The sequence below is a fragment of the Brienomyrus brachyistius genome, chromosome 6 (assembly GCF_023856365.1).
Source record: "Brienomyrus brachyistius isolate T26 chromosome 6, BBRACH_0.4, whole genome shotgun sequence".
Taxonomy (NCBI): Eukaryota; Metazoa; Chordata; class Actinopteri; order Osteoglossiformes; family Mormyridae; genus Brienomyrus; species Brienomyrus brachyistius.
In genome coordinates this window covers 30,924,458-30,949,427 of record NC_064538.1, presented here as the reverse complement: position 1 = coordinate 30,949,427, position 24,970 = coordinate 30,924,458, and the positions used below count along the sequence as shown (strand labels likewise).

At 46.5% G+C, this 24,970-nt stretch overlaps 1 protein-coding gene across 1 annotated transcript in view; it reads right to left on the bottom strand.

Moving 5' to 3' along the window:
* spns2 (spinster homolog 2 (Drosophila)) overlaps positions 1–20,000 on the bottom strand; it is a 57,465-nt gene extending 37,465 nt beyond the window's left edge. Inside the window, exons 1-2 of the mRNA XM_049016286.1 lie at positions 19,255–20,000; positions 1,255–1,320 (exon numbers count right to left, since the gene is read on the bottom strand). Of these exons, the coding sequence (XP_048872243.1) occupies positions 1,255–1,320; positions 19,255–19,486 (298 nt within the window). The 5' untranslated portion in view covers positions 19,487–20,000. The remainder of the gene's footprint in view (positions 1–1,254; positions 1,321–19,254) is intronic.
* Positions 20,001–24,970: the final 4,970 nt, after the last annotated feature.

Here is a 24,970-nt window from a genome sequence, read left to right as displayed (position 1 = left end):
CTGGGGGGGGCATCGGGGGGGACATCATGGGGCCATTTTAGTGTACAAGGACTCTGTGGTTCCGTGTGTGTGTCCTGTTGTGTTTTGACTCATATTTACATAATTTGAGTTTCAGCACATTAGGACAACACGTCCATTTGGGCGCCATCTGTGGCCGGTTAACCAGCAACGGATCTCGGTGAATATACAACATATGTAATAAATATGTATATACATAAGTTCTCATGCCTGCATACACTGAGACAGTATGCACTACACATAAAGCCACAGCTGAAAGGCGGTTTGCAGAGGTATGTCCGGGCCCCGCGCACATCCTGTATGATGTCAGCTTTACCGCAGGATGGCGGGACCACGCCAAGGAATTTGCTTTGTAAACGGAGCGGGTCGCAGGTTTGTCCCGGTTACGGGCTGGGTGGTTAAACAGCGTTATGCCTCCTGCTTCGTGGGTTGAGTCCCCAGGCCAGCGTTTGTCCACATGAGGCCAAGGTCCATATGGGGACTCGCCACGGCCGCTTAAGGTCACTGCCTTTCTGTGCTGGCCGCTCAAACTGACCGTAAGCATATTTTCCCTTCTCTCTCTTTTTCATGCTTTTTTTTTCTTTTTACAAAAAAAGGGTCCTTTTTCCTTGTTGTTGCACGGTCACAATTACTCACCGGGGACGAGAATAGGAAAGGTCAAAACAGGACGTGTGAAGTGAATAACCCACAGAAGGGCTGTACACACACTGAAAATATCACCCCACCTGAGGTGTTACTCCCGCAGGCACTGGCCCCCCACCCTTGGCGCAGAGTCTGCACACGCCCCTGAACCCACGTGTAATAAAAACACACCTCAGAACTATCATGCTGCACCATTTAGGTTTAAAATAAACCCTGAATATTCTTAGTATCACGTCAGCATTTGTGAAGCGTGAACCTGACTAAGTGCATTATGTGAAAAGCCATTTTTAAGCTCTGTTGTGTAATTACCCAGACTGTAATTGTTACATAATGATTGGGGCGCCCTCGGCTTAGCCACATGTGCATATTTATTACTGTTTTCATGTCCTGGTGCCGCCCAGGTCTGGGCTGCATTGTGTGGGATTAGAAACATCCCCAGCCCCCCTTGTCGGTGAGGTTTAAGAGGGGTGACGGTGAAGCTGGGTCCATCCCCATCTCACGCACCCTTCTCTGTTAAAAAAAGAGTGACCCCCCCACCCTCTTTTAAGATTGCTGAACAGTCCTGCCAGGGTAACGCCGGTGATGTGGCCTTACCTGTCTGGAGCAAACCGGCCTCGCTGTCGGTGACAGTGAAATGCTTCTGGATGTCGAGGAGAACACCTGGTGGCAGGAAGAGGGACAGTGTCACTGATGGCGGCTTGTGACTTCACTAGGCCCGCACAGCGACTGCGACTGCTGCAAATACGCATGCTACGCGTTGCATTATAGATCATGCTAATGCAATGGCTAATGCTACAGAAATTACCCAGTAAAAATGCATTACAATGTGCACTTCCATAAAAGTGGAAAAAGAGAAAACAGACAAAAAAATAACAGTAAATGTAATTTTTTGGTGATTTTCTTCTGAAGACCGCAGGAATTCCCCGGGTCATTTATTTAATTAAAGTTCAATGTACAGGATGTTTATGGCAGACGCACCACAGGCTGGCTCAGGCCTTGGCTAACAGCGCGAGACTCGGTGTGCCGGCCCAGCCGAGGGCAGAAAGCTGTCTCTGTCAGGCACCCTGCCCCGCCCCTGGAGGGCGCCGCCTGAGCTCACTCCCAAAATACAGTCTTAATTACACCGTAGGACTCTGAGAGGAAAAGGGGAGCACCCGTTCACGGGGACTGTATTTATACTCCACCGCGTAAATAAGTGTGGGGAGGCGGCTGCTGGCCATGCTAACAGGGCTGAGCTTCTGTGCCTGTAATCGGAAGGTCATCCCTCAGCAGAATAGTCACATGGCCGTGGGCCCTTAAGTAGGGCCTTTAACCCCCAGCTCCAGGGGCACCACATGCTGGCTGACCCTGCACTGTGACCCCCCAAGCTTACTCACAGCTGTATATGTGTCTGTGTGTCTCATGGAGAGCAAGATGGAGTAAGCAAAGAGAAGCAAAGAGAAGCATTCTAGTGTACTTATGCTCATACTTATGCCAATGTCAAATAAAAGATCATTACAATGCTAGCTGATGCTAGCCAACGTTCCACCTGTAAGGAACGCAAAGCCATCGATTATGCTAACTGTTCCGAGTGGGGGCCAACAAAATAGCAACACGTCGTTACTTCTTACTTGTCGTTACTTGTGTCTTCTTAAAAAAAGTTACTTCAAAAAATTAATTAGCGATAAACATAGTAATGAGATGTGACGGCGTATGAGGTAAATGCCGTTTTTGGGAGGGATCAACTGTATTTCATTATGTGATAGATGAACAGGGAACAAACAGGCATGACGGTGGCAGTCAGCTATCATGACAGTCATCAAGAATGCTATCAATCAATAGCAAATTGGATAGCCAGTGGGAAAGATTTGTTCATGCAGAAATGCATTGCGGGAAAAGGCCTCTGAGGCACTTCATAGGATGCCAATCAGTGAAATACCTGATGGCCTTTGTGTCTCAGAGCCACAGGGAAGGCCGGCTCGATTGTCAGACAGGAATTCCAGCCCTGAGCTGCCCCCCGGCCCGGCTCAGGCCGACCTGCCTCATCCCCAGGTGCCTGCTGCCGTCCTCTCCCCACCTCATCAGATCTGTTGCCCCGGGGGGTGAGGGGGTGGGGGGGGGCTTCTCATGAGGCAGGTCTTTAACATAGATGTCATCATGGGTGCCTCCTGTACAGGGGGATTAGCCCCCATGTGACCCTCCCCAGGAGTGACCCCCAGCATTATAGTGAAAGCGTGGAGATCAGTCACAGCGATCAGTGACAACTCTTCCCCCACTCCAACCCTGGGGGGAGAGTTACGTTATCTTGTCTTGGTAAAATTCATCACAAATTACAAGCATGATTGCTCAGTTAATGCCCAGTAAACAACCTGTCTAATAAGCTGATTAATTAATAGCATCATTACAGGTCTTTTTTCCTGTGAATTTACCATCTGTGGCTCGATTTAACCAAAAGTTTATTAACACTAATTAAGCATCATTACTTCTGAATTATTTTTAATAACTATTTTTATTATTTACCATTATCAAAGGGCTGGGGCGGGTGGCTAGCAGTATCGCCTCACACCTATGGGGCCGTGTGTGCGGAGTTTGCATGTTCTCCCCATGTCGTCGTGGGGTTTCCTCCGGGTACTCCGGTCTTCCCTCACAGTCCAAAAACATACTGTGCTTAATTGGACTTACCAAATTGACCATAAGTGTGCATGTGTGAGTGAATGGTGTGTGAGTGAGTGTGTGTGTGTGTGTGCCCTGCGATAGGTAGGTGATCCATCCTGAGTTGTTCCTTGCCATGCCCTCATAGGCTCCAGACCCCCCGCAACCCTGAATAGGATAAGTGGCTACAAAGAAAGGATGAATGGACCATTATCAAAGGTATTTTCCAGTATGTTTTTGTTCAGTAAGGTAAGTTTCAGGACAATCAGTATCGTCACATAAACGATGATGCCATCAGGCAATGACTTCACGGCTCCTTTGAGATGCACACAAGTTCAGGCAGATCTCCCAAATGCGACGATGAGAAATGCGACATGCAGGTGCATTCCAGAGCGCTGCCACGCCCCAGGGCCACCAAACAGCATCGCCCGCACAGTCCATCAGGGACAAACGAAACAATCAGAAGCTCGCTAAGCCTAAAGACGTGCCTGGGACATAGCGCTTGCTGGGGTAGAGTGTGACCCCCAAGAAGGGGTATCCACCTCATGCAACATGGGGTCTGTCACTCACAGTACGACACTAGGAGGGGTGAGCTGTGCTTGTGTCCCGGGATGCTGCCACATGGAGGCCTTCGCCGCTAAGGGTGTCAATTCTGCCTGCTCTTAGTGCCCCTGTACTGGGCATGGGGAGAGTTTTTATATCCAGTCCGCCTCCCACTAGGGGTGTAAGAAAATATCGATTTCTCAATATGCATACTTGACCGTACCCATTCTTACATCACCTTCCACTGTAGAAAACCACATCCAATACTAAGAACAGAAGTACATAGGATGCTAAAAATCCCCTGATGTCGTTCCTGCCCCGCCCCAAATATCAAGAACACAAGAAGACTGCTCTTACCAAGACCACAAGTATGATCTTTGCATTCTTGGTATTGAGAAATACCCATCATAAACTGAGAACTGTTAACGAAGATGGCAGCCCAGAGCTCTCCAATGTCACTCTTCTTGTGTAATATCAATGATGTGCTACTGGTTTCTTTGCTTGCTCCAAACAATATCTTTGTATGTGTACAGTGACGATGAAGGTATCCGAGATAGGAAGCAGCGTAAGGGCACACTGCTACCGTTAGCATTAGCAAACCTAACTGACTAGTAACGTTATCACCAATGGCTAAATCCCAAATAGTTAGATCGGCTCCGAAAGCATACAGAGCTGAAGTAGGGACTCATTCTGGTTCCCACAATAAAGAAGGTACTAAGGAGATAAAATTGTGTCATGTATCCTGCAAGCACTTTGTCTTAATTTTCTTTCTAATATAGGAAAATGTTTGTTCCTTTTCTTGAGCTACATAAAAATTAGTGCAATGATGTCGGATGTTTTTTGGCTTTTATGGCCATGGTATGATGGTATGTTATTTATGCTATTCCTAAAATAAAGATTTAAAAAATCATGATAAATCACATTGCTTACAGTATCTTTATATGTAGTGATACAGTGATTGTGTATTACGATATGCATGGTATCACCAGATTTTTGCCGATACGCAGTCTCACCCCTTACCATTGTTGGCCTTGAGACATCCACCTGAGACCACCCCACCCAGATGGGAGATGGGAGATCACATGCCAAAAAGGGCACTTAGGCTGGGGGGACAGGAAGGGGGATCCAGCAGCCCCTCTCTGTGGTGCGAGTGCATCAACCTAACCAGCTGGTGAGGCCTGGTGCCATGGACCATGAAGCTCGGCTGTCCCCCCACTAGGCGGAAGACCCCTGTGCCAGATGGCACAGCATCCCCCTGACGGCTCTGCCACCTGTCCCCGCCCACCCACAAGTGTGCTCACTAACACACACACGCAGGCAGAAGTGTTCAGGACATGTGTGTGCATGTAACCATCACTCAATACTGCACTACTGTATCTTCATCGTTATTGACGGAGTTTCATGCCAAACAGACACTTGGGAGGGGGGGTATGGGGGTGACAGCATAGCAGGAGCCCACAGTAAACAGCTGCCATTAAACAGGATGTTACATGTGTAAAGAGAGCCGATTGGATCACTCTGGATAATTCCAGATAATTCCATGGCTGTCCCCCACAGCGGGATGATCCTCCGTTTGGCCGGATCGCCGGGAAAGACAGAATCCTCACAGCAGCCATGTTTTCTATGTCGGTTGCGGTGTGTAACTACCCTCCCTCCACCCAAAACCTACCCCCCCCCCCAAAGGATGGCACCTGCGTTTCCTTTCCTACTCATCCCTCCTCTCCCATAATTCTTCTCTTACATCCTCCTCCTTCCGTGTTTCTCTCTCTCTTTCTCACTCTCTCTCCCTCATTGTACATCCCTCCCTCTCTCCTCTGTGTTCAGGCTTGGCAGGCTGTCATGGCATCACAGAACCCGCACATTTACTCTGTGCGTTACCACACAGCTAACCCAACCCCTGTCCAAGCCAGAGATCCTCACTGTTGTTCCAACAACCCATCTAAAGTATCCGGGACGCGACATAAACTGACAGTGTTGTCCCTGACAAACACCAGTTTAATTAAGGTCAAGTGAAATCTGTCCACACATAAAGGCTCATCACCTTCAGGAGCTCAACAAACACTTTAACTCGCAGTTTGCCTTTCAAAATTTAGGCTTGGGTGACGCCTCACTGAAATGTCACCAGAAATGGCCCTGTGACAAGCCCAGCCCGCTGCTTTAGTGCAAGGTTAGGACTGGGGATTGACTTCCTCCCACTGTGGGAGGAAGCACTAACAGACACAGGGGCTCCCATGCAGGACATATTGCCCACCCGCCCCCCCTTGGTGCCCCTGTCGCCTTTGAAGGAGTGCCGCAGTCACAGACACATCTGGAAAATTCACTCAAGCTCTGTTTTACACACATAATGTAAAAATACAAGTTAGATGCAGATGTGTCGTTTAGGCCAAAACAAAACCAAACAAAAAACCAGAGAGATAAGGTAGCGATACATTGCTAGCGGGAACCTCCCACTATAACCCTGGATGACTCAGTGTGAACAAAGCTGGCACCCTATTACATTATCCCACACTGAGCTACACAGAGGCCTCCCACAAACAGGCCCTTCCTGATAACCCTCGTCAAAGCACGGTACCCGGCAGCTGTGTCCTTGGGCTCTGAGAGGAGCCCCTGTCTCTGAACCGCATCCTGTCAAGGAAGCTTGTCCAGCCTCGGCAGTCGCTGAACTTTTCCGAGCGGCAGAATCACACACCCTGCCAGTGCCTGGTCTGGCTCCATTGGTTTTTTTTAAAGGGGTGTCTGGCATGCTACTATAGGGACAAGGGCTGTGGGCTGAATTACACTGAGAATAATATCCCTGTGCCGTGGAAAGTCCGAGCTGGTCCAAGAAGAAGGGAACCACAAGCCTGTCTTCTGCACAGGATAAGTTCAATCAAAAATGCCTCCTTGTAAAATTAGTCACACGTGGCCCTGTCGCACTATTCTCAGTGATAAATGAGCTTGGAAACACAAACAAAAATGGGAGCAAAAGCCCCCCCCAGGGCCCCCAAAGTCTTGATGGGTGGGTATCAGCCGGAATGCGTGAATACAGATTCCGTTTCCTGACCTCAAGAGAGCGGGTGATCCTCAAAGTGTTGGTTTAACCGGGATAAAAGGGAAACGTTAGATTCAACTTGGGGGGACTATTAAGAGGAAGGCAGACTTACAAGGGAAAGTCAGCCTCAGGTCAGAAGTGCTGAGTCGAGCCAAAAACGTAGACATGTGGACTCGTGCAGCGCAGCGCCTCCGCTGGCTACGGCCTCCTCCTTCCTGCTGCCATCCCGGCACAGCTAATTCTAATCCTTGGGATGCCATTATGGGAGCGGTAAACCGCCTCGTGCTGACGCAGGAAAACGGCAGAGCGCCGTCGCTGAGAAGCCCCCCCCCAACCCCCCATACTATGTCTGCCGCGAAAAAAGGAAAGACCAGAGGCCGTGGGCCCCAGATTGCCATTTCCCAGCAGGCCTTGCGTGGGGGGAGGGGGGAACCCTTACCACAGACTGGCCACAGGAATGCGTGACTGTGTGACGGGATCCCGACCAAAGAGCTGAGCCGTTCCCGGGGGCGCTGTGGCCTCCTGTTACGTGGGGAAATCTTTCCCATTCCACTCTTGACCCTGCAGACTTCCTACACTTGACTGTGCCAAGCCATATGCACCATAAACCTACCACGTTTTTTGGTCGATTGCTACTCTCCATTCCAAACGGGAGCTCACATCTATATTCTAGACACTCAGGACCAGCACGGGAGGGGAAGACGAGCCCCTGCACTGCCCCCCGGCCCGCTGTGGGATACAGCGAAGCTGATTCGGCCACATTACATGCCGTGGGATTGCTGTTGTTGCATGGATCTTTCCTTCAGTTAGGTTTCTTGTCATCCTCCCTCTCATGTATTCAGTATAATGGTATTCGCCAAAATTTGCTGAGGCCAGTGCTATCAGCTGATCTTTTTCCATCCATTCCAATCACTTGTCGTCTGTTTGGACAGAGTTACCACCTGACATTGTGACAGAAGGCCTCCAGTAACAAAGAAATCTTTGAAGCAGACAGTTCAGATTTATAGCCTCCCCATCCTCATAGTGGGAGGGGAAAAGGGAGAGAGAATGAGAGCTGGAACAGAAGATGCTGCATGACAACAGGTGCCATACAAGAGTGGCGTTTCAAGGCTAATAAAGCTTTCAGACGGTGCAGCCATCTTGACTGAGGTACGGCTATCGTTGAACAGGAGTGGATTTTCCAAAGAAGGGCTTCGTTCTCTGATACCGGAAGTGTATGCATGACTGGAGCGAGCAATCACCTCCGCCCCCACCCAGAGCAAACCCCTTAATGGCAGCCTCCTCCCTCCCAGCCCCCCTGTCAAACACAGCGATCGCATCTGTCCTGGTTCTTCTCCGGACCGCTTCAGAAATGAAGTTACACGTCCAGTTTGGTTTCCTCCACCAGTAGTCGGTTAACATGGGCAGGGTGTGTGTGTGTGTGTGCCTGTGTTGAGGGGGGGAGGCGTGTCTCACACCGAGGCCGACCTCATAGCTGACATTTCTTTATAAAAGGCTTGCTGTCACATGACAGCGTAACCGGCGTGGCATTTGGCTGCCATGTCACCATGCCTTCTCGTCCCATCCCAGCTTCCTCTGGGATTCTGCAGTCCCCCGTTTAGTAACCTCTACTTTCAGGTCTTTCATATTGTTCTAACTTGCCAGCCTAACAAATGTTCCCACATCTATCTGTCGATTTCTTCATGAATTAACTAACGATCTACGTGTTTTTGCGCTGTGCACCTCCTTTGTAAGGGGTTTCCAGGAGACAAAAATGGAAATATCGTCCTTGAATTTTACTTTTGGAAGGTTCTTCACATTAAAAAGTGTCCAGAGGAATATTTGGGAAACATTTTTCACAGGTACCTACAACACGAGCGGGATTTCCAACAGGCCTCTTGATATTTGCTCGAACCCGGGGCCGCTGCAGTCGATACTATATGAGAGTCATGTCACCTGCTAATTATCTTATGGCTTAGATCACGCCTGTAAATTCAGAGCTGTCAGGCTGTTCAACTTAAACGCATAATCCAGCGCTGACTCACCTGCCTGCTCGTTAAGGATCAATGCCCAGCGCCTAATGCCCAGTGTGCTGTGAGGCCTCCACTCTCGTGGGATTAAAACGAAAAATGTGTTTTGAATGCATGTCCATCAGGTTTGACCCCAATCTTCTCCGCTAGTTTGTTTTGCCTTAACGGCATGTCCTAGCCACGGCTCAGACACTGGGCGTGGGAAGACAAGCCTCCTTCTCTGGCTTTTCTACCTCCGCATGCCACAGCTGCCTGTGCTAGGAGGCTCCCGTACGCGGTGAGTTTCTGTCAAGCCGGGGAAACCTCTCTCTCTCTCACCTACACAGCCATCGCCGTGGAAACGTTCAGAAGTCCATTCCTCATGACACAGGCCCTACCTCCCGCCCAGAGTGTTCCAGAGCGCCGCGAACAGCTTGTGATGCGACAGGAAAATTGCTTAAAGTGGCTTTTTGGGGCTACCGCCTGCAAAGAGCTTGGCGGACATGGGGGTCTGGGAAAAAATCAGAGGAATGCACACATCCGAGTGTATGACTCCGAGGAATTCCACGGTAACACCTGACTCTTAATCGCCATAGCGATGTAGCAAATGTAACGAGGAAAGCTGTCATTTAGCCGCTCCTTTCATAAACAAAACAGAACAACACAAAGGTCGGGCCTGGAACGGTAGGAATTCCTTCTCAGGTTTGTTTCCCTCTCAAAGGTGCTAAAGAATAGATTTTGTTTTCTTTTATCTGACCGGCTGATTGAATCTCACAAGCATCTTACACTTCCCTCCCAAGGAACAGTTACCCCATTCAAGCAGGAATTATAAAGCATCACCGCTTTTTCTATTGTGCATACATAATGTTGACAGTATGACAGACTGTTTGTTTTCCTTAAAAAAATGCATTTTGTTGTTATTATTATTTTATTTTATTTGACTGGGACAGGAGGTATGAGCGTGAATTTTAAATCTGACATAACATTTGAGCTTTTTAAAGATCAATTTGGGATATTTGTGGACTGTTTGGAAGCATGTACGTGTGTTCATGCGTCCTAGAGGCAGAGAGTGGCTCAGCGGGCTCAGTAATCAGAAGGTTGCTGGTTTGAGCCCTGGCCTCAACAGGGCGAAGCCCTTAACTGCCAACTCCAGGGGCACCAAACACTACCCCTCCCCCCAAGCTATGAAGAGGAGCAAGATGGGGTAGGCAAAGACACAAATTCCGATGTACTTGTACAGTAAAGGATTATACTCATGGGGCCGATTTTTGTTGTCTGCGTCTCACAGGGACAACCAATCATGACAAAGTCCTTTTGTAGATGTAAATGAGAAGAATGGAACATGAAAGGAAAAAAGTTTTGTTTGTTGTCATGTGATATTCAGGTATGGTAGTTTGTTTTAGCGATCAATCATCCATCTAATTTTGTCTTATACAGTACAGAGCCCTGGGGGGGGGGGGGGGGGGCAAGCAGCTTCTCCTGGGAGGCAGTCAGGGAGCAGGGGGCAGTCAGAATGGGATGTCAGTCCATCACAGCGCAGGGGATCATGAACTACATCATAGCAAATGACAGTCAAAAGTTGCTTCAAGTCCAGCTGTACCTTGCATATGTGCCTAAGAATGTACCTTACTACTAGTTCAGATGGGTCACAAATAAAAAAATCACATGATTTGGTGGGAGGTCAGTTTACTGAGCTTGTGATAACAGGGAATCCAGAAGTTTTTGCATCAGTGCAGAAGAAAGAATATACAGGTGTCTCTCAAAGTATGAGTCTTTCACTTGAGTATGAGTTTTCATGTATACAAGCGCAATTATTTAACACCCTTTATCAGGGCTCTTCAAATCTGGCCCTCAGTTCCGAATCTAGGCCTTGTTTTCAGTTTTCCCAGGTAATCAGTTTAATAATTACTGATTCTGATTGGGCACAGAGGTTTCACACCCGGCTCGCAGGTAAAGGAAGGCTGGAAAATCAGCAGTGCTTGGACCTTGAGGACTATGATGTAAATGGTCCTGCCCTATACCAAGTTAGGAGTAAATATGTAGCAGATTTTCACACAATCTAAGATCTGAAGAGCTGTCAAATTTTCCCCTGGCGCTCCACCTGTTCTTGGCTATATTCCACCCTTCATTTCAGTCATTCTTGGTAAATCTCCTGCATGATCTCAATGATCTCCTCTCAATATATCTAGTGCATTAAAAAAATCCCATTGAAATTGATGGCAACTGTGTACCCTACTTACACGATTTCTCCTTACAGGCTAATTTCCCAGAACATGTTTGGCTCATAAGCATTACCTGTATCAAACTTGATTATTATTGTTTTGTGAGGTACGTGACTGAATCAGTTTGGCCGCCGCCCCCACGAGCCGAGGTCTTACTGGGGATAAACAGCTTATGTAACCAAGTCATAGTTTACTTGCACTATCTCTTCTGAAGGAATAAAAGACAGGTTTGTCAAAGAAGTTTGATAAGTGATATATTGCTCTCCTGATAACGCTCCTCCTTCGATTACATCTGGATTTCCCTTGACAAGAAAACTGTTGCAACATGTTAAAAGGTAACTTATCGTCGTGTGTAGGTGCTGGTTGCTGCCAGTAAGGAATGGTGTTGTCAATCATGGCCTTAACGTCAGAAAAGTCCACTTGTTATTTTAAGGACCTTTACAGTTCAGTCTAATTTGTCTCTCTCACCATGGAAGTGCTCACTGCTGATTGAGGAAGTGAGGGAGCATATTTGGTGAACTGTTTTTCTGAGCCACATCATATTAGCCACGGTTCTGGTTCCCTTTGGGTTCAGACAAGCTACAATGTTTATGCTCGCAACACCCACACTGGGTTTCGAAGCTTCATTTTTCCCACAGCTAATATTCACCACACTGACAAATGCTTCTCCTAATTAATGTGATGAGAGCCCATCTTCAGTATTTGCATGTTGAAATGTGCACATCGCTTGTGGAATCCTTGTTCCTACATGGACCATTTCGATTGAGATGATGCATCTTTCTTCAACTGTGTGTCAGCAGTATGCAATCAACACAGTGTGTAGTTTTATGGTTCTGCTCATACGTATGGCTGGACATTCTCCTGCATTTGTTCCAGGGGAGGAACTAAAAATTAAGGCAACAGGGCCTCTACAGTGACTAGAATGTCCACCAAGTCACTTGGTACTTTCTGTGAGATGCACTGAATATGGTCTCTAGTCCATATGACCAAATATGAATCTTGACCACAGATTTGCTTGCTTCTTGCTGTCGGTTCATCATCACGAAGGGCAGAGGAACATATCTGCATGCCTATGTTGTGCAGTGCTGCACTGGATGAACACTGGAGCAAAGCAAACTGAGCACTGGCACTCAGACACTCAAGAGACACCATACAACCACGTGGAAATGAGCCCTGGTCATGCTTAGGAGAGGATGGGCCAGCAGTCGTGGGCAGTATAAAGTCATTAAGCCCTCTGAAGGGTTCTTTCCCTTAACCTGTGTTTTTCTTTCAGTTCAGTTGCTCAGCAAGCTGGTGGAACCACCACTGCAGAGGTAAACAGGATAATCCAGTAAATTCTGAGAGGGCTGTCAACCACAAGAGATGCCATTGGCATTGACGGCAGACGCCATGGGTGAAAAACCCAAATACTTTTAGCAGGACCTGCGGAGGTCTACAGCCAGCCTGAAGTGGGCTTTTCAATAACAATTTGTTTAAGCTGAGTAGGAAATTACTTTGAAGATCGGGTGAGACTGGAGGAGATTCTTCCAGTAGATGTCATCTCCCTGGACCTCTGTTCCTGGGGAGCAAGCGCCCATCTCCTAGAGGGCAGGAGGGTATGGACTGGTCCACCAAAGCCCGCCACTGCTGCTCCCTTTACCAAAGCACAGCCTGTACAACCCAACTGGCCTCAACTCTGGAGGCCTGAGGACTTGAAGCTGCACCTCTCTTGGTGCCCATGATACAAAGGCTATTTATAAAAGAACCCGAATACAGATACAGAATAGACTCGCAAAGCCCTCTTTGTGAACTGGTTGCCATGTTGGTCCACAAGAACTTACACAGCAGGATGAAACACGCTTGCTTTTATGTATCCACAACCCCATGTTTGCCGAGCATCAGCAGACACTTTGGGCTCTTCCAATGACAGGCACGTTAAAATAAACAGAGTGAGAAGGACCCAGGTCACATTACACACAAGCACCGTTTTGGAACGGTGAGGTATTTTAGATTTTTTTAACTGCCCCCTGTCTTTTCAAAAGTGGGACAAAATGCCCGTTTCCAAATCTGCCGACTCCCTCACTCCACCCCCCCCCCCCCCCCCCCCCATCCACACGCCACCCCTTAAAATACAGGGCAAAAATACCCACAGTAAGCCCTTGTGATTCCGGCTTCATAGTCGCAGAGGACGTGTATAAGGAGATGGCGTGGATTTATGATCGGAGCCCTGCCAACATGAGACAAACAAGCCAGTTACCGCGATGTTGGGGGTTTGCAGAGTCACTCCCACCACGGTGTCAAAAACAGGAGCGACGAGCCCAACTCCCAGGGGCTGGGGTCCAGCAGCAGCGGTTGTCAAGGATATACTGCGGCTAACAGAATAATTGCTGGTGAGACCACATGAAAGACATTTCGGGGAGGGCAGAGGTACCGTCTAATTCCAACGGCTCCTATTACAGGGGACAATCAGCAGCACGTTCTAAAAAAGCAGGGCCTGATTCGAGTCCTGGCAGAGGAAGAGGCAGTGGAAAGTCTTCTATAGAATTTGCCCGAGAAATGTATCAATAAATGGAGTCAAACAACGACTCCAACCACAAACTGGTTAAAAAAAAAATGGGGGGGCAGGGTGAAAATAAAACTGCGCCTCGATGAAGGAAATTTCCATTTTTAAACTACGGGAACAAAAATATTATAGTTACACTACAATAGCATTATAGGGCTGGGAAGTGAATTCCCTCTCGCCAACCACAAAATGAGGTGGGCAGCTTCCTTAACACACGGAAAAGAGAGCTAAATGAAATTAAAGCTCTTAAAGCGAGAGAAAAAAGTAACACTTGAGACCAGGCAGCTCCATAAAATGAATTGCAGTGCCTTCTTTCCATCAATTAAAATCTTTTGTTGATGTTCTGGAGCCTTTAATATGAGCATAATAAAAAAAACAGACCATAAAGTGACTTAAGTCGGCCTTTCGCTTTAATTTGGTAGCCGGCTGCCAATTTGTACAAGCTCGGTGTGGGAAGCACTTTGACGCGCGACATGTCTGCTTACTCTGCTCTGCTGTCTTGTGCAAGTGAAATCTGTGAGAGACTGATTATTATAAGTACCTTCTTTTGGCTACAACCCATAGCAGGGTAGAAAAAGGATGATCATCTATAACTTCCATATTGGTTGAGGACAATGACCTGTGGGGGGATGGGATCTCGGCTAATAGAGGGGTCAGGGTTGAGCACAGAGGCGCAGAGTGGGACAAAGGCAGGACAAAGGCAGAACAAAGGCGTCCAACTGGATCAACCAGCCACGTCTGCTGGGGCAGGAGCCACAAACCCCTGAAATAAGTAAGGCTTCCACCAACAGTGTTAAAGGACTGTGTTATCTGTGCTGGCAGTTTAAAACTTGATGATCAGAAGGTTCCTGGTTTGAATCCTGGGGCGAACAGACTATGCTGTTCTTAGGTCCCTGAGCATAACCCTTAATCCTCATCTCCAAGGGCACTGTACACTGGCTGACCCTGTGCTGTAGCACCCCCCCCCCCCCACACACACACACACACACACACACACGCTTTTTCTCACCTGTATATGTGTCTTATTGAGAGGAAGACATGGGGTAGGTAAAAAGACAATTTCACATAGTGGTTAAAAAAGTATCACCATTCTATTCCATGCCTCCCAAAAAGTCCACACATGACATTCCTTAGTAGTGTGTCTGCTTAACCCTCCAGTGATTCCTCCCCCCTCCTCGCTAAGAGCTCCAAATCATCAAGGTAACCCCAGTAGCAGGGGTCCCCAAAAACCTTAAATACAAGATAATGTACAGCCACCCCAGAGAGGATACTGTTAAATCCGGATTACATTTTGCATGCAATCACAATGTGCATGCATGTAATCCAGCCACCAAAGATGGGATTTAATACGACTCAAATCCGCAGTAACAAAATCCATCGAATCATTAAAGAGCTCCCTCACTGCCATTTTAGGCCTAATCCCCACGTTAGCATAAGCTCCACATAAGTATCCCTGTCTGTGGGAAGAATTGAGACAATCTAGGCTATTGCGAGCGTAGAAAGCACAGCCCATTATCTGCTAGGACGCATCAGCACGGGATGCTGGTTGGGAGAGCTGCACGTGAGGCACCAGCTATCAGAACTGTGTGCTCCTTTGGTGCAGTTAGCTTTTCATGAATTAAATTACAGTAAGGTGTGTTAACTGCTGTTAAAATCAAACCTAGGCCTATCTCCTGGTCTCCTAGCTTCAGGTGGATTCCTGAGTTACGTGGAAGACATACATTCTGTACCCAGACTGCCAAAGAGTCTAAAGGTCACAGTCTGAATCGTCGAGGGTAATTATTTTCCATCTGTGTGAGCTGTGAAGCGGTAACGCCTCAGCATCCTGAACGTGACATTTTTTTCCCCCAAACCCCGTCCCTTGTCGCTTCCACGCCAGACTGGACACACGCACATGTGAAAAGCTTTATGATCAACCGGCATCTGAGTTACGACACAGCAGGACCAAAGCTGATCATCAGCGCGGCCTCCACCTCGCATAGCCAGAACCTCGGCATGCCTCACACAGCGCAATTTCCTGCCCTGAAGTCCTAACTTCATATGGCACCAAAAAAAAACAGCTTCCTTCCCACAAATTCTATTTACAAAGTGGTGGAGCGGAGCGAGAATCAGAAAGTACAACTGCACAGTCTTCCCTAGCGTGGAATGAAGGCTCTCAGCTAAGCACAGCCTGAAATTACAGTACATTAAGGAGGGGGGGAGGGATACTGAAAACATATTTTCTGTTTCTGTTTGGTATTTTGGCTACAGTGTTCAAACCATTTTACATATTTAGGAAACGCTTTTGTCCAAAGCTACATACAAATGTTGCAAATAGCACATAACAAACACACATTCTGTGAAAAAGTCGACTAGGCATAAGTGCAGCTAGGCTGAGCTTCTACTGAATGCTCAGGGACGAGTGCAAGTAGTGCAGGAGCTACAGAGTAACTAACCAAGCAAGAACCCAATAAGACTATTCAAGGACCAGAAGTGCAACATGACAAGATTCAGGTAATGTAAAGAGGGTTCGGTCTAATACAGGACAATTATCAATTTCTAGCTAGTAAAATAAGTCAAATGATTATTTTGGTGGTTAGGCAGGTGTAAATGGCTGCAAAAGGCACCAATACAGGATTACAGTCTGGCTTTTTCCATCAATACGATGATTAAGCTGCCTCTTTACTAACCAACCAAACGTGCGATGGTGTGAGGTCTGTGGCAGGCCCTGATTCCATGCTAATTCTGCTGTGGAGAAACAGACAAAGTCTGTTAGTATAACTGTTTTACTGTGTGGGGAAAAAAAAAAACAACCCAGCACCATGTGGGCTGTATCCTCATGGAGGGTTTCAGGCTTCCAAATGCAAGCTGAGGGCACGGCTGCAGCTCTCTGATAAGCCCCTCACAGGCCCCAGAGACAGACCACAGCCAGGTGAGGGTTGCTTGGGCCTCCCACATGGCCACTAGGGGCCAGGAGAGCTCCAGTAGGACGGCTCACTGAAGGAGGCATCTTAAGGCATTACATTACAATACATCCACTCACCCTACACAGCCTGTATCAGCTAGCTCGATCTTTCCTACAAAAGAAAATCCATTTTATAAGGGAGATGGGTTGTTAGGCAACACAAGGACAGGGGGTTCCCACAAACCAGCTTCCAGCTCACTGCAAACGCGCAAGTCGCTACTGATTGGCCGGCCGGCCATGCCTCCATCCAACAGGAATGCTGGTTCCACTGACACGGAGGCCGAACTGAGGGACGCCCGGTACTGGTTCCCCGCTGCACAGCACGGACTTGCAGGCTTGCATTATGCATGCGCGTGTCAGCGGGGATCCTACTGACCACAAGCCCCCCCCCATTGTGGGCTTCCTCTCACCGCTGGGCTTTCTGCACCTAGTAAAACGCCTCGATACACCTGGTTGTGCAGAAATGCAGTCATGGGCTGTTTTCCAGGCTAAAGCAAGAGCGATCGCGGTCCATTGGCATCAACCGATTAACTAAAATTAAGATCGCGCCCTACTTCCTGTCGATGTAGAATCGTTTCAATTAAACAACACAGATACAACAACAAACACAGCAACGTAGTGGTAGAGGATCTAAAAAGAGGTATTACGACAGGCTGAAGCACACCACTGCGTCTATCTTTGTAACTGTAACCCGACACTCTGCCGGCGCCGCATGTTTAATTCACTCTCGCACTCCACAAATATCTTTTCTACCGTTTTAAACTGCTACTCAGCTGCCGCATTTTTTGCATGTTTTGATTTCCAGACGGTTAAAAAAAAGATGGGAGCCATAAAAAAACGTCATTATTTGTAATAAGGAGTGCAGGCAAACCAAGACATTTGCGCCGTCGGTGTGTGTGCGTGTAACGGTAACGGGAGAACAAGGAAATCATGAGCAGCGTTTAAAACACTTCACTGCAGCTGAGTCCCCGCAGCGCGTGTAAGGCGCGTGTCGGCGCGCAAGACAAAAACCTGCAGCAGTGCACGGGGCTTCACTCAGTCCGCGTTAAATGCATTCTACCTTAGTAACCCTGGTATAGAAGACCACCCATGCATATCCACCACAATGCATATAATACTTTATTAAACCAACCAAACTACTCAATATGCAATACCATACCGTATTTTACCTCTTATACACAACCACCATACCTTATGCATACTCATTATCATACCTTATTAACTGTATTATACACAACCATCCGACCCAAGGCTTACAGTTTTCCACTAAACAACACCACAGGTATCATATAAGTGTACCTTTAGACAACCAGCCCACCCCAAAAATACCGCCTTGACAAGCATAACAATTAATTTTTGATGCAATTCAATATATATTAACGCGCACTAATTTACAAAATTTATAACGCCTCTTCTTCTATAAAGATCAAATAACTTTTCACTGAACTGATGGTTAACAGTAGCCTAGTTTCTATGGAAACGGAGTCGTCCGACCAGATATCACTGCAGATGAACTGCTTCAGGTGGGCGATTTTTCTCACTGGCAGAGTACCTTCAAAATTCATGAATATGCAAATACTGAAAACATATTATACCAATTATTAAGTGTAAACTTTGCACAGAGCCACGGAAATGTGTGTAAAAGGAAATAACTCGTTTTCATTTACTTTTGGGAACAGCTCATGCTGTTTCTTTTAGGTCAATGTAGTCTTTGTTTACTGGTGAAGTATTTCCAGTTAATTATTTCTTTTGCACCTGTCATACGGACCTCAGACTGTCCCAGTGGAAGAGCTTGCAGAGAGACGAGTTTAACAGTGTCGCTCTGTACAGTGCATGCTGTCTCAAATAATAATAAAAAACCAGCCACATCTCCTTAATTAAAACGATCGTTGTTTATACTCTTTTCATTAGTTTAAATGTAATCTTTATCTGTCAGAATTAATCAGAATTAATGATAACCGTTTATAATCCATATAACGACTACAGGCTTCTTGTCGTATGACGTTCAGACAGTACAGACCACCAGTGAAGTTTGCGATACTTCGCGTACTGGTAGTAAGAGTGCTTAAATATATAACGAAATGCCGTAAATGTTCAATATAGACGTGATTACGCTTTAATTACACACAAATAATGCTTATTATACATGGCAAGCATAATTGCTATACCGTAAAAGGAACATAGAGGGCACATTAGTTAATATAATTGGTAGTTAGCTTGTACTGCAGTTTTTCGTGTTAATGCCTAGGGGACGTTAAGCCCATTGCACTGCAGCAGCTGGGTCCGGGTTATTGACAAATGTTACTGTAATGGATATTACAGATTTATTTTGAAAAGTAATATCGAACAGCGTTGCACACCGCTACCGTTAATCTGTAAGTCAAATAAGTGTGAAATTGAAATTATTAGTAATAATAAAGAAATAAAAAATCTAACATATCAGAACCAGAAGCATGTAAAGAATAGGCTATAAATTTAAAATCGAACCGGGGAGTTTATAAATGTCTGTTTCGGGCAACAGCTGTAAACAGGGCGATTTACTGGTTAAGAATGGGATGTTAATACGAAAGAGATCATAAATTTTAAATGAGTAAATCACGTCTTATAAGCACAGACACCTGTCCTTAGCCGGCCCGCATTCATCATAAAGGCATAAAGACTTGCGGTTATGGATGGAGGGACGGCACTCTTACCTGCCACTGTGTATCTGTCCATGTAATTAAGCACATTTCCGAAGCTGAGTATCCCGGCTGCCGCTACCGGAGACTTGCACTTGAGCAGCGCTGCCCGGAATTTCTGCCCCGGTTTACAAGACTGCAGATCGGGGCTGGAGCGGAGCGTCGGGCTCATGCTGCCGGACAGGGTGCGCACCTCGTCCGAGCTGCCGCAGCCCTCTAGCTCACAGCCGTCGCTCTCCACGCACATCTTCTTACACGAAAGATCCAGCGCGACGGGAAGGACGCCACGCAACGGCAAGAAACGGGGAGACAGAACGGAGTGAGCCACCCTCCCGGCCAGGGGGACACACGCAGCCGCAGCCGGCGATAACGCGCAATTCTCCGTGCGTTAAGTGTCCAGTGCGCGCCGATGGTCCGCGGTCATGTTGCGCCAGCAGCGCGATGTCCGTCGCTAAGCTTTCTCTTCGCCGCGGAGGGGTGTGCCTGTGCCGGTAGACTCCTCCCCTAAGTCGGGGCGATCTCTGGAAACGGCACTTGGCGTGGCCGGGATCGCCGCTGCGGGTTTGTGCGAGTGCGGTGAAAATACGACCACTGGCAGACGTCTTGCCGAGAATCACGCCGTTTGCCCCCTCCAAGGGGAAGCGGCGAGGAGGCTGCGCTGGGCGTGAACCGGAGAGCGATTAAAACGGGCGAGAAAGAGCTGGTTTCATTACAGAAATGCACTGGCAAGATGCAGGCATGCATGTATTCCTATTAAAACATTCAAACGTTTAAAAATGAATTAAGCATGTTCATGATTTTCCAAAAGTTTTTTAACGAAATAAATAAATAAATAAAAAAACTACGGAAAACATGCTGCCACCCCGTCCGCACAGGAATCTATAGCGCGTGCAGTGCGCTATATGCGGACCCTTTTGTGCTCACAGCCCTGAGCTGTAACCTCTCTGATTCACCCCAGATTTCACTATGCGACGTACGATGCAGAAGAAAAGTTAACGTGTGTTTGCTGTGTGGCGCTATTTGGCCGCATTTGACAATATAATCCGAGAAGAATACAATTCACGAATCTTCCGTGGAAATACACAAATGCAATGATTCAATGAAAACTGTACGGCAGTGCTCAGTCCGTATTAATTAAATATGTTTCTTGACATTTACCATACATTTGTTTTCAAACCCGGTTATCTTTCTTTGAGGTAGCCTAGTATTTAAGATATCTTATCCAGATTTGGTGTCCAGAATGTATGTTATGATGCCATCGTATTTTCAGCATTTAGTGTGCGGGATAGCCTATAGCCTATATGTTATGATGTCGTTGTATTACCAGAATTTAGTGTCAAGAGCAGGGGCATTTCTAGTCGTTGAAAATATCAGGGGCTGGCTTTACATCCGTTTACATCATTTACATCTGGCCTGGCTCCTATCTATCTATCTATCTATCTATCTATCTATCTATCTATCTATCTATCTATCTATCTATCTATCTATCTATCTATCTATCTATCTATCTATCTATCTGTCTGTATGTCTATCTATCTATCGTCTGTCTGTCTATCTGTCTATCTGTGTATTCATTTATTTAGAGGGCTAAAATACTCGGGGCTCGGCTTAAAATATTCGGCACAAGTGATCGAACCTAACGGCGCCCATGGTTTTAAAGGGTATAAATTGTAATGTCATTGTATTATCAGAATGTAGTGTCCTATGGCTATATATTATAATGTCATTGTATTATCACAACTTAAATTCCCGAAAGTATCCCTTGAGTCTAGCATCGAGGTTGCAGTGTTATTAAACCGTTGATTCTGAGAAATATAATATCTCGAGATATTCCCTCTTTTATCCATATGAACCATAATTCGCATATCATTCCGGTCTCGATCGTTTTTACTGGAATTCACATCTTGCATACCAGTCCGGGTAATTGGTTTAAAACACTCGACTGAAGTACAGCCTGACTCGATTGAGTAACTTTTTCATTATATCTGCAATTGCATTTTGTCGTCTTACAATGCAGGATGATTCAATCTGGCGGATTTGTTTAAGATGGTCGCTTCAGCAATGTCTTCCTTTTGTTTTTGATTTAAAATCGCCCCTCACAATCAAGGTGAGCAGTGATTAATGGGGGGCTGATAGCATTATACGTGAGTGCAGGACGAGAATCCCCGCTTACACTGTGCTTACATGTTACTATTAACTATGGCTTTATTTGCGCTGGTTATTTCCTTTATTCGAGACACTGCATGTGTCATACTGGATTCTGTTGGAGTGTATTATTCGGACATTCTTTAAGTTGGGGCCCCGTGTTTCTTGCGGTAGTGAGTAACTATGGGTGTGTGATGCGGAATCCACAATGATCCTGGCATATGATTTTAGACCGACAATGCAAACACTTAAAATACCGCAGCAGAGATTGGGCTTTTAGTAAACAGAAGCTGCGGTTACCCAAATGACATTCGATCTCCTCTCTGGAAAACTTGATCCTTCGGCTTCATTTGTCAACAAACACTCCGATCGTTCACATCAAACACTAGACACCGATAAAGCGGTAGGAAAGGTAGTAAGTGACGTCGCACACCTTCTTCTGTCAGCGGTATTCGCTGTTATTTATGAAGTTGATTGCCGCCTTATTTTTCTTAAAGAAGCGACGTTTTCTGTGGTGTTCTTGACATTGTAACGGGGTGGGTTGAAAGGATTTGTTTGAATTTTCAGCACCCTGGACAGCACTTGTTAGGAAAAATAAAAAATAAATATTGACTACGCGCAAAACGTATTAAATCGAGAAGAAAAAGAAGAACCCTTATTAGGTGTTTTTTGTAAGGAAAATCGCACATGTATTCCCTGCATGGTGAAATATGTATACATTTTCTATACTTGCTTGTCAGATGCAGGGCCGTGGGAGTCTGGAACGTATGCCGGAAGCTGTGAGCACAAAAAAGAACAGGGCACCAACCCATCACTGGACAGACACTCAAAATGTGGCATTTCCAATTCACTTCAGCATGTTTTTTGAACTGGTGGGGGAAAACCAAAGGAAAGCCCACGATGGCAACATGCAAACTCCACAAACATAGAACTCGGGTTGGGGGACTTGAACCCTAGCCTCACTGGGGTGAAGTGACAATTCTAACCACCAAGCCACCATTACAAATGCAAGCACATTGTCCACCACTCAAATGCAAAACCTATACAATTGTAGGAGAACCCCTCTCCCATGTCTCCCATGCTCCTAAGTCCTATCAAACAAGCTCTAACTGCCTGGTATGATTGTAATACAGAACAGAGCATTGTCATTGTCTTACAGCCCATAAGATGGTGTCACTGAGTGGGGCTGAAAGGGTTAATGTTTAAATCACATGACCTTGTGGAGAGCCAGGATGCCAGGTCTTTCCGGTCCATTATATGTTATCGTTTCACTGTGGTTTTTAAAAAGTCATAGGGGAATTCAACCCAAAGCTCATATTAAGGAAATTCTATTCAGGATCCATTCATTTTGCCTCCAATGGAAAATTTGTTGAGTAGCCCTGATAACCTGCCTTTGCTTTCTCAAAAATCTCAGTAAATAGTGTGTCCATTTTTAAAATTCTGTAGTAAAAGAGGGTCTTTTGTGGGCACTTTGTAAACAGGTTATCTGTTTTTAACAGCAGAAATAATGGGTACCCCTGTAATCTGGCATTCTGTATCTCCGCAATGCCGCTCAATCCTATCAGTCCCTGGGTAATGGGGATGTAGCTTGTAACCCTGAAGATGTTGATCAAATGGACCCTGTGATTATTTGAAGTTGCAAAACACTGATCCACATGTTAGTAAAAAACAAATATATAATTATGAGATGTTCAAATTTTGCCTTATTGTTCCTGCAAGATTTAATAATTTGTCATTTATTTTAGGGAATATTATTTATGTCATCATGCTAACTTGCGGTGTTAAAAATGAGCTATTTGGATTTTCCCAAATGTCTTATATTTAATTTGCACATGTATTAATTTTCATCTTTGCTTTGTGATATCATTAAAAAAAAACCCTCTGGCCTGCTTTTTCATCATTAATGGGTTCAGTGGCATCAATAGTGTGACGGGGAGCAGGGGGATGGGTGGGGTCGGAGGTGGGGGTCCTATCTCCAGCTGCTTTCCCAGTTAGTTATGCGATGTTCATCAGCTCACGGCGGGTTCAAAATGCCCCCAGACCCCCCCGTCTGGATCTTCCCTGGAAGGTGGCTTCCTCTTAGAGCACGAGGACTGCATTGATTTCCAGAGGCACTTTCTCCAATATGGTGGAGGAAGGGGGTGGTAGTGCTGCTTTCACTGGTTGATTAAAACCTGAATGAGGTGGCATTCCCACATGGGGGTGGAGAGATGTCAATAAATCCACTCGCTCTGTCCACAGATACGGGGCGGGACATCTCATCTCTCTGGCCTGAGTTCTGGACCAGTCTGCTTCGGCTGTTGTAACGCAGGGGCCCACTGTACTTTGGCCCAAATGCCTTACTTCCTCACTTAAACGAGTGCAGCCTTCTCTCTTCTTAGCAGGGTGTGTGGCTTGGGGGGTAAGCTGAATGATGCAGTGATTGGACAGATGCCGGTTTGAATCCCGTGTTCGGCAAAGCAGCAACATCTTCTAGAGCAAGGTTCATGACATTCACCCCCCCAAAATGCTCCAGGGGGGCTGGCTGGACAGCTGATCCTGTGCTCAGACACAAAGCTTCACCCTCCCCTCTATATGTGTGTGTGAACAAGATGGGATGTGTGACAACCTACACATTCCAGTGTACCAGTACTAACGCAAATGAAGCCTAGGACTTCACCCTTAGATGGGTTCTGCCGCCAGAAGAAATATGGATCTCTCTGCTGCGGAAAAGTGTGAAATATGTCAGTGCCTTGGACGAGGTATGAAAACAGTAGACATTTCACGAAAACTTAAGCGTGATCATTGCACTATCAAGAGATTTGTGGCTGATTCAGAGCATAGAGGGGTTCGTGCAGATAAAGGCAAATTCAGGAAGATTTCTGTCAGATCCATGCATCGGATCAAGAGAGCAGCTGCTAAAATGCCATTATGTAGCAGCAAACAGATATTTGAAGCTGCTGGTGCCTCTGGAGTACCACGGACATCAAGGTGTAGAGTCCTCCAGAGTCTTGCAACTGTGCATAAACCTTCTATTCGGCCACCACTAACCAGTGCTCACAAGCAGAAACAACTGTAGTGGGCAGAGAAATACATGAAGACTAATTTTCAAACAGTTCTGTTCACTGATGAGTGCCGTGCGACGCTGGATGGTCCAGATGGATGGAGTAGTGGATGGTTGGTGGATGGCCACCGTGTTCCAACAAGGCTGCAACGTCAGCAAGGAGGTGGTGGAGTCATGTTTTGGGCCAGAATCATGGGAAGAGAGCTGGTCGGCCCCGTTAGGGTCCCTGAAGGTGTGAAGATGACCTTGGCAAAGTATGTGGAGTTTCTGACTGACCACTTTCTTCCCTGGTACAGAAGGAAGAACTATGCCTTCCATAATAAAATCATCTTCATGCATGACAATGCACCATCTCATGCTGCAAAGAATACCTCTGCAATAGATGGCTGCTATGGGGATAAAAGGAGAGAAAGTCATGGTGTGGCCTCCATCCTCCCCTGACCTCAGTCCTATTGAGGACCTTTGGAGCATCCTCAAGCAAAAGGTCTATGAGGGTGGGAGGCAGTTTACATCCAAACAGCAGCTCTGGGAGGATATTCTGAC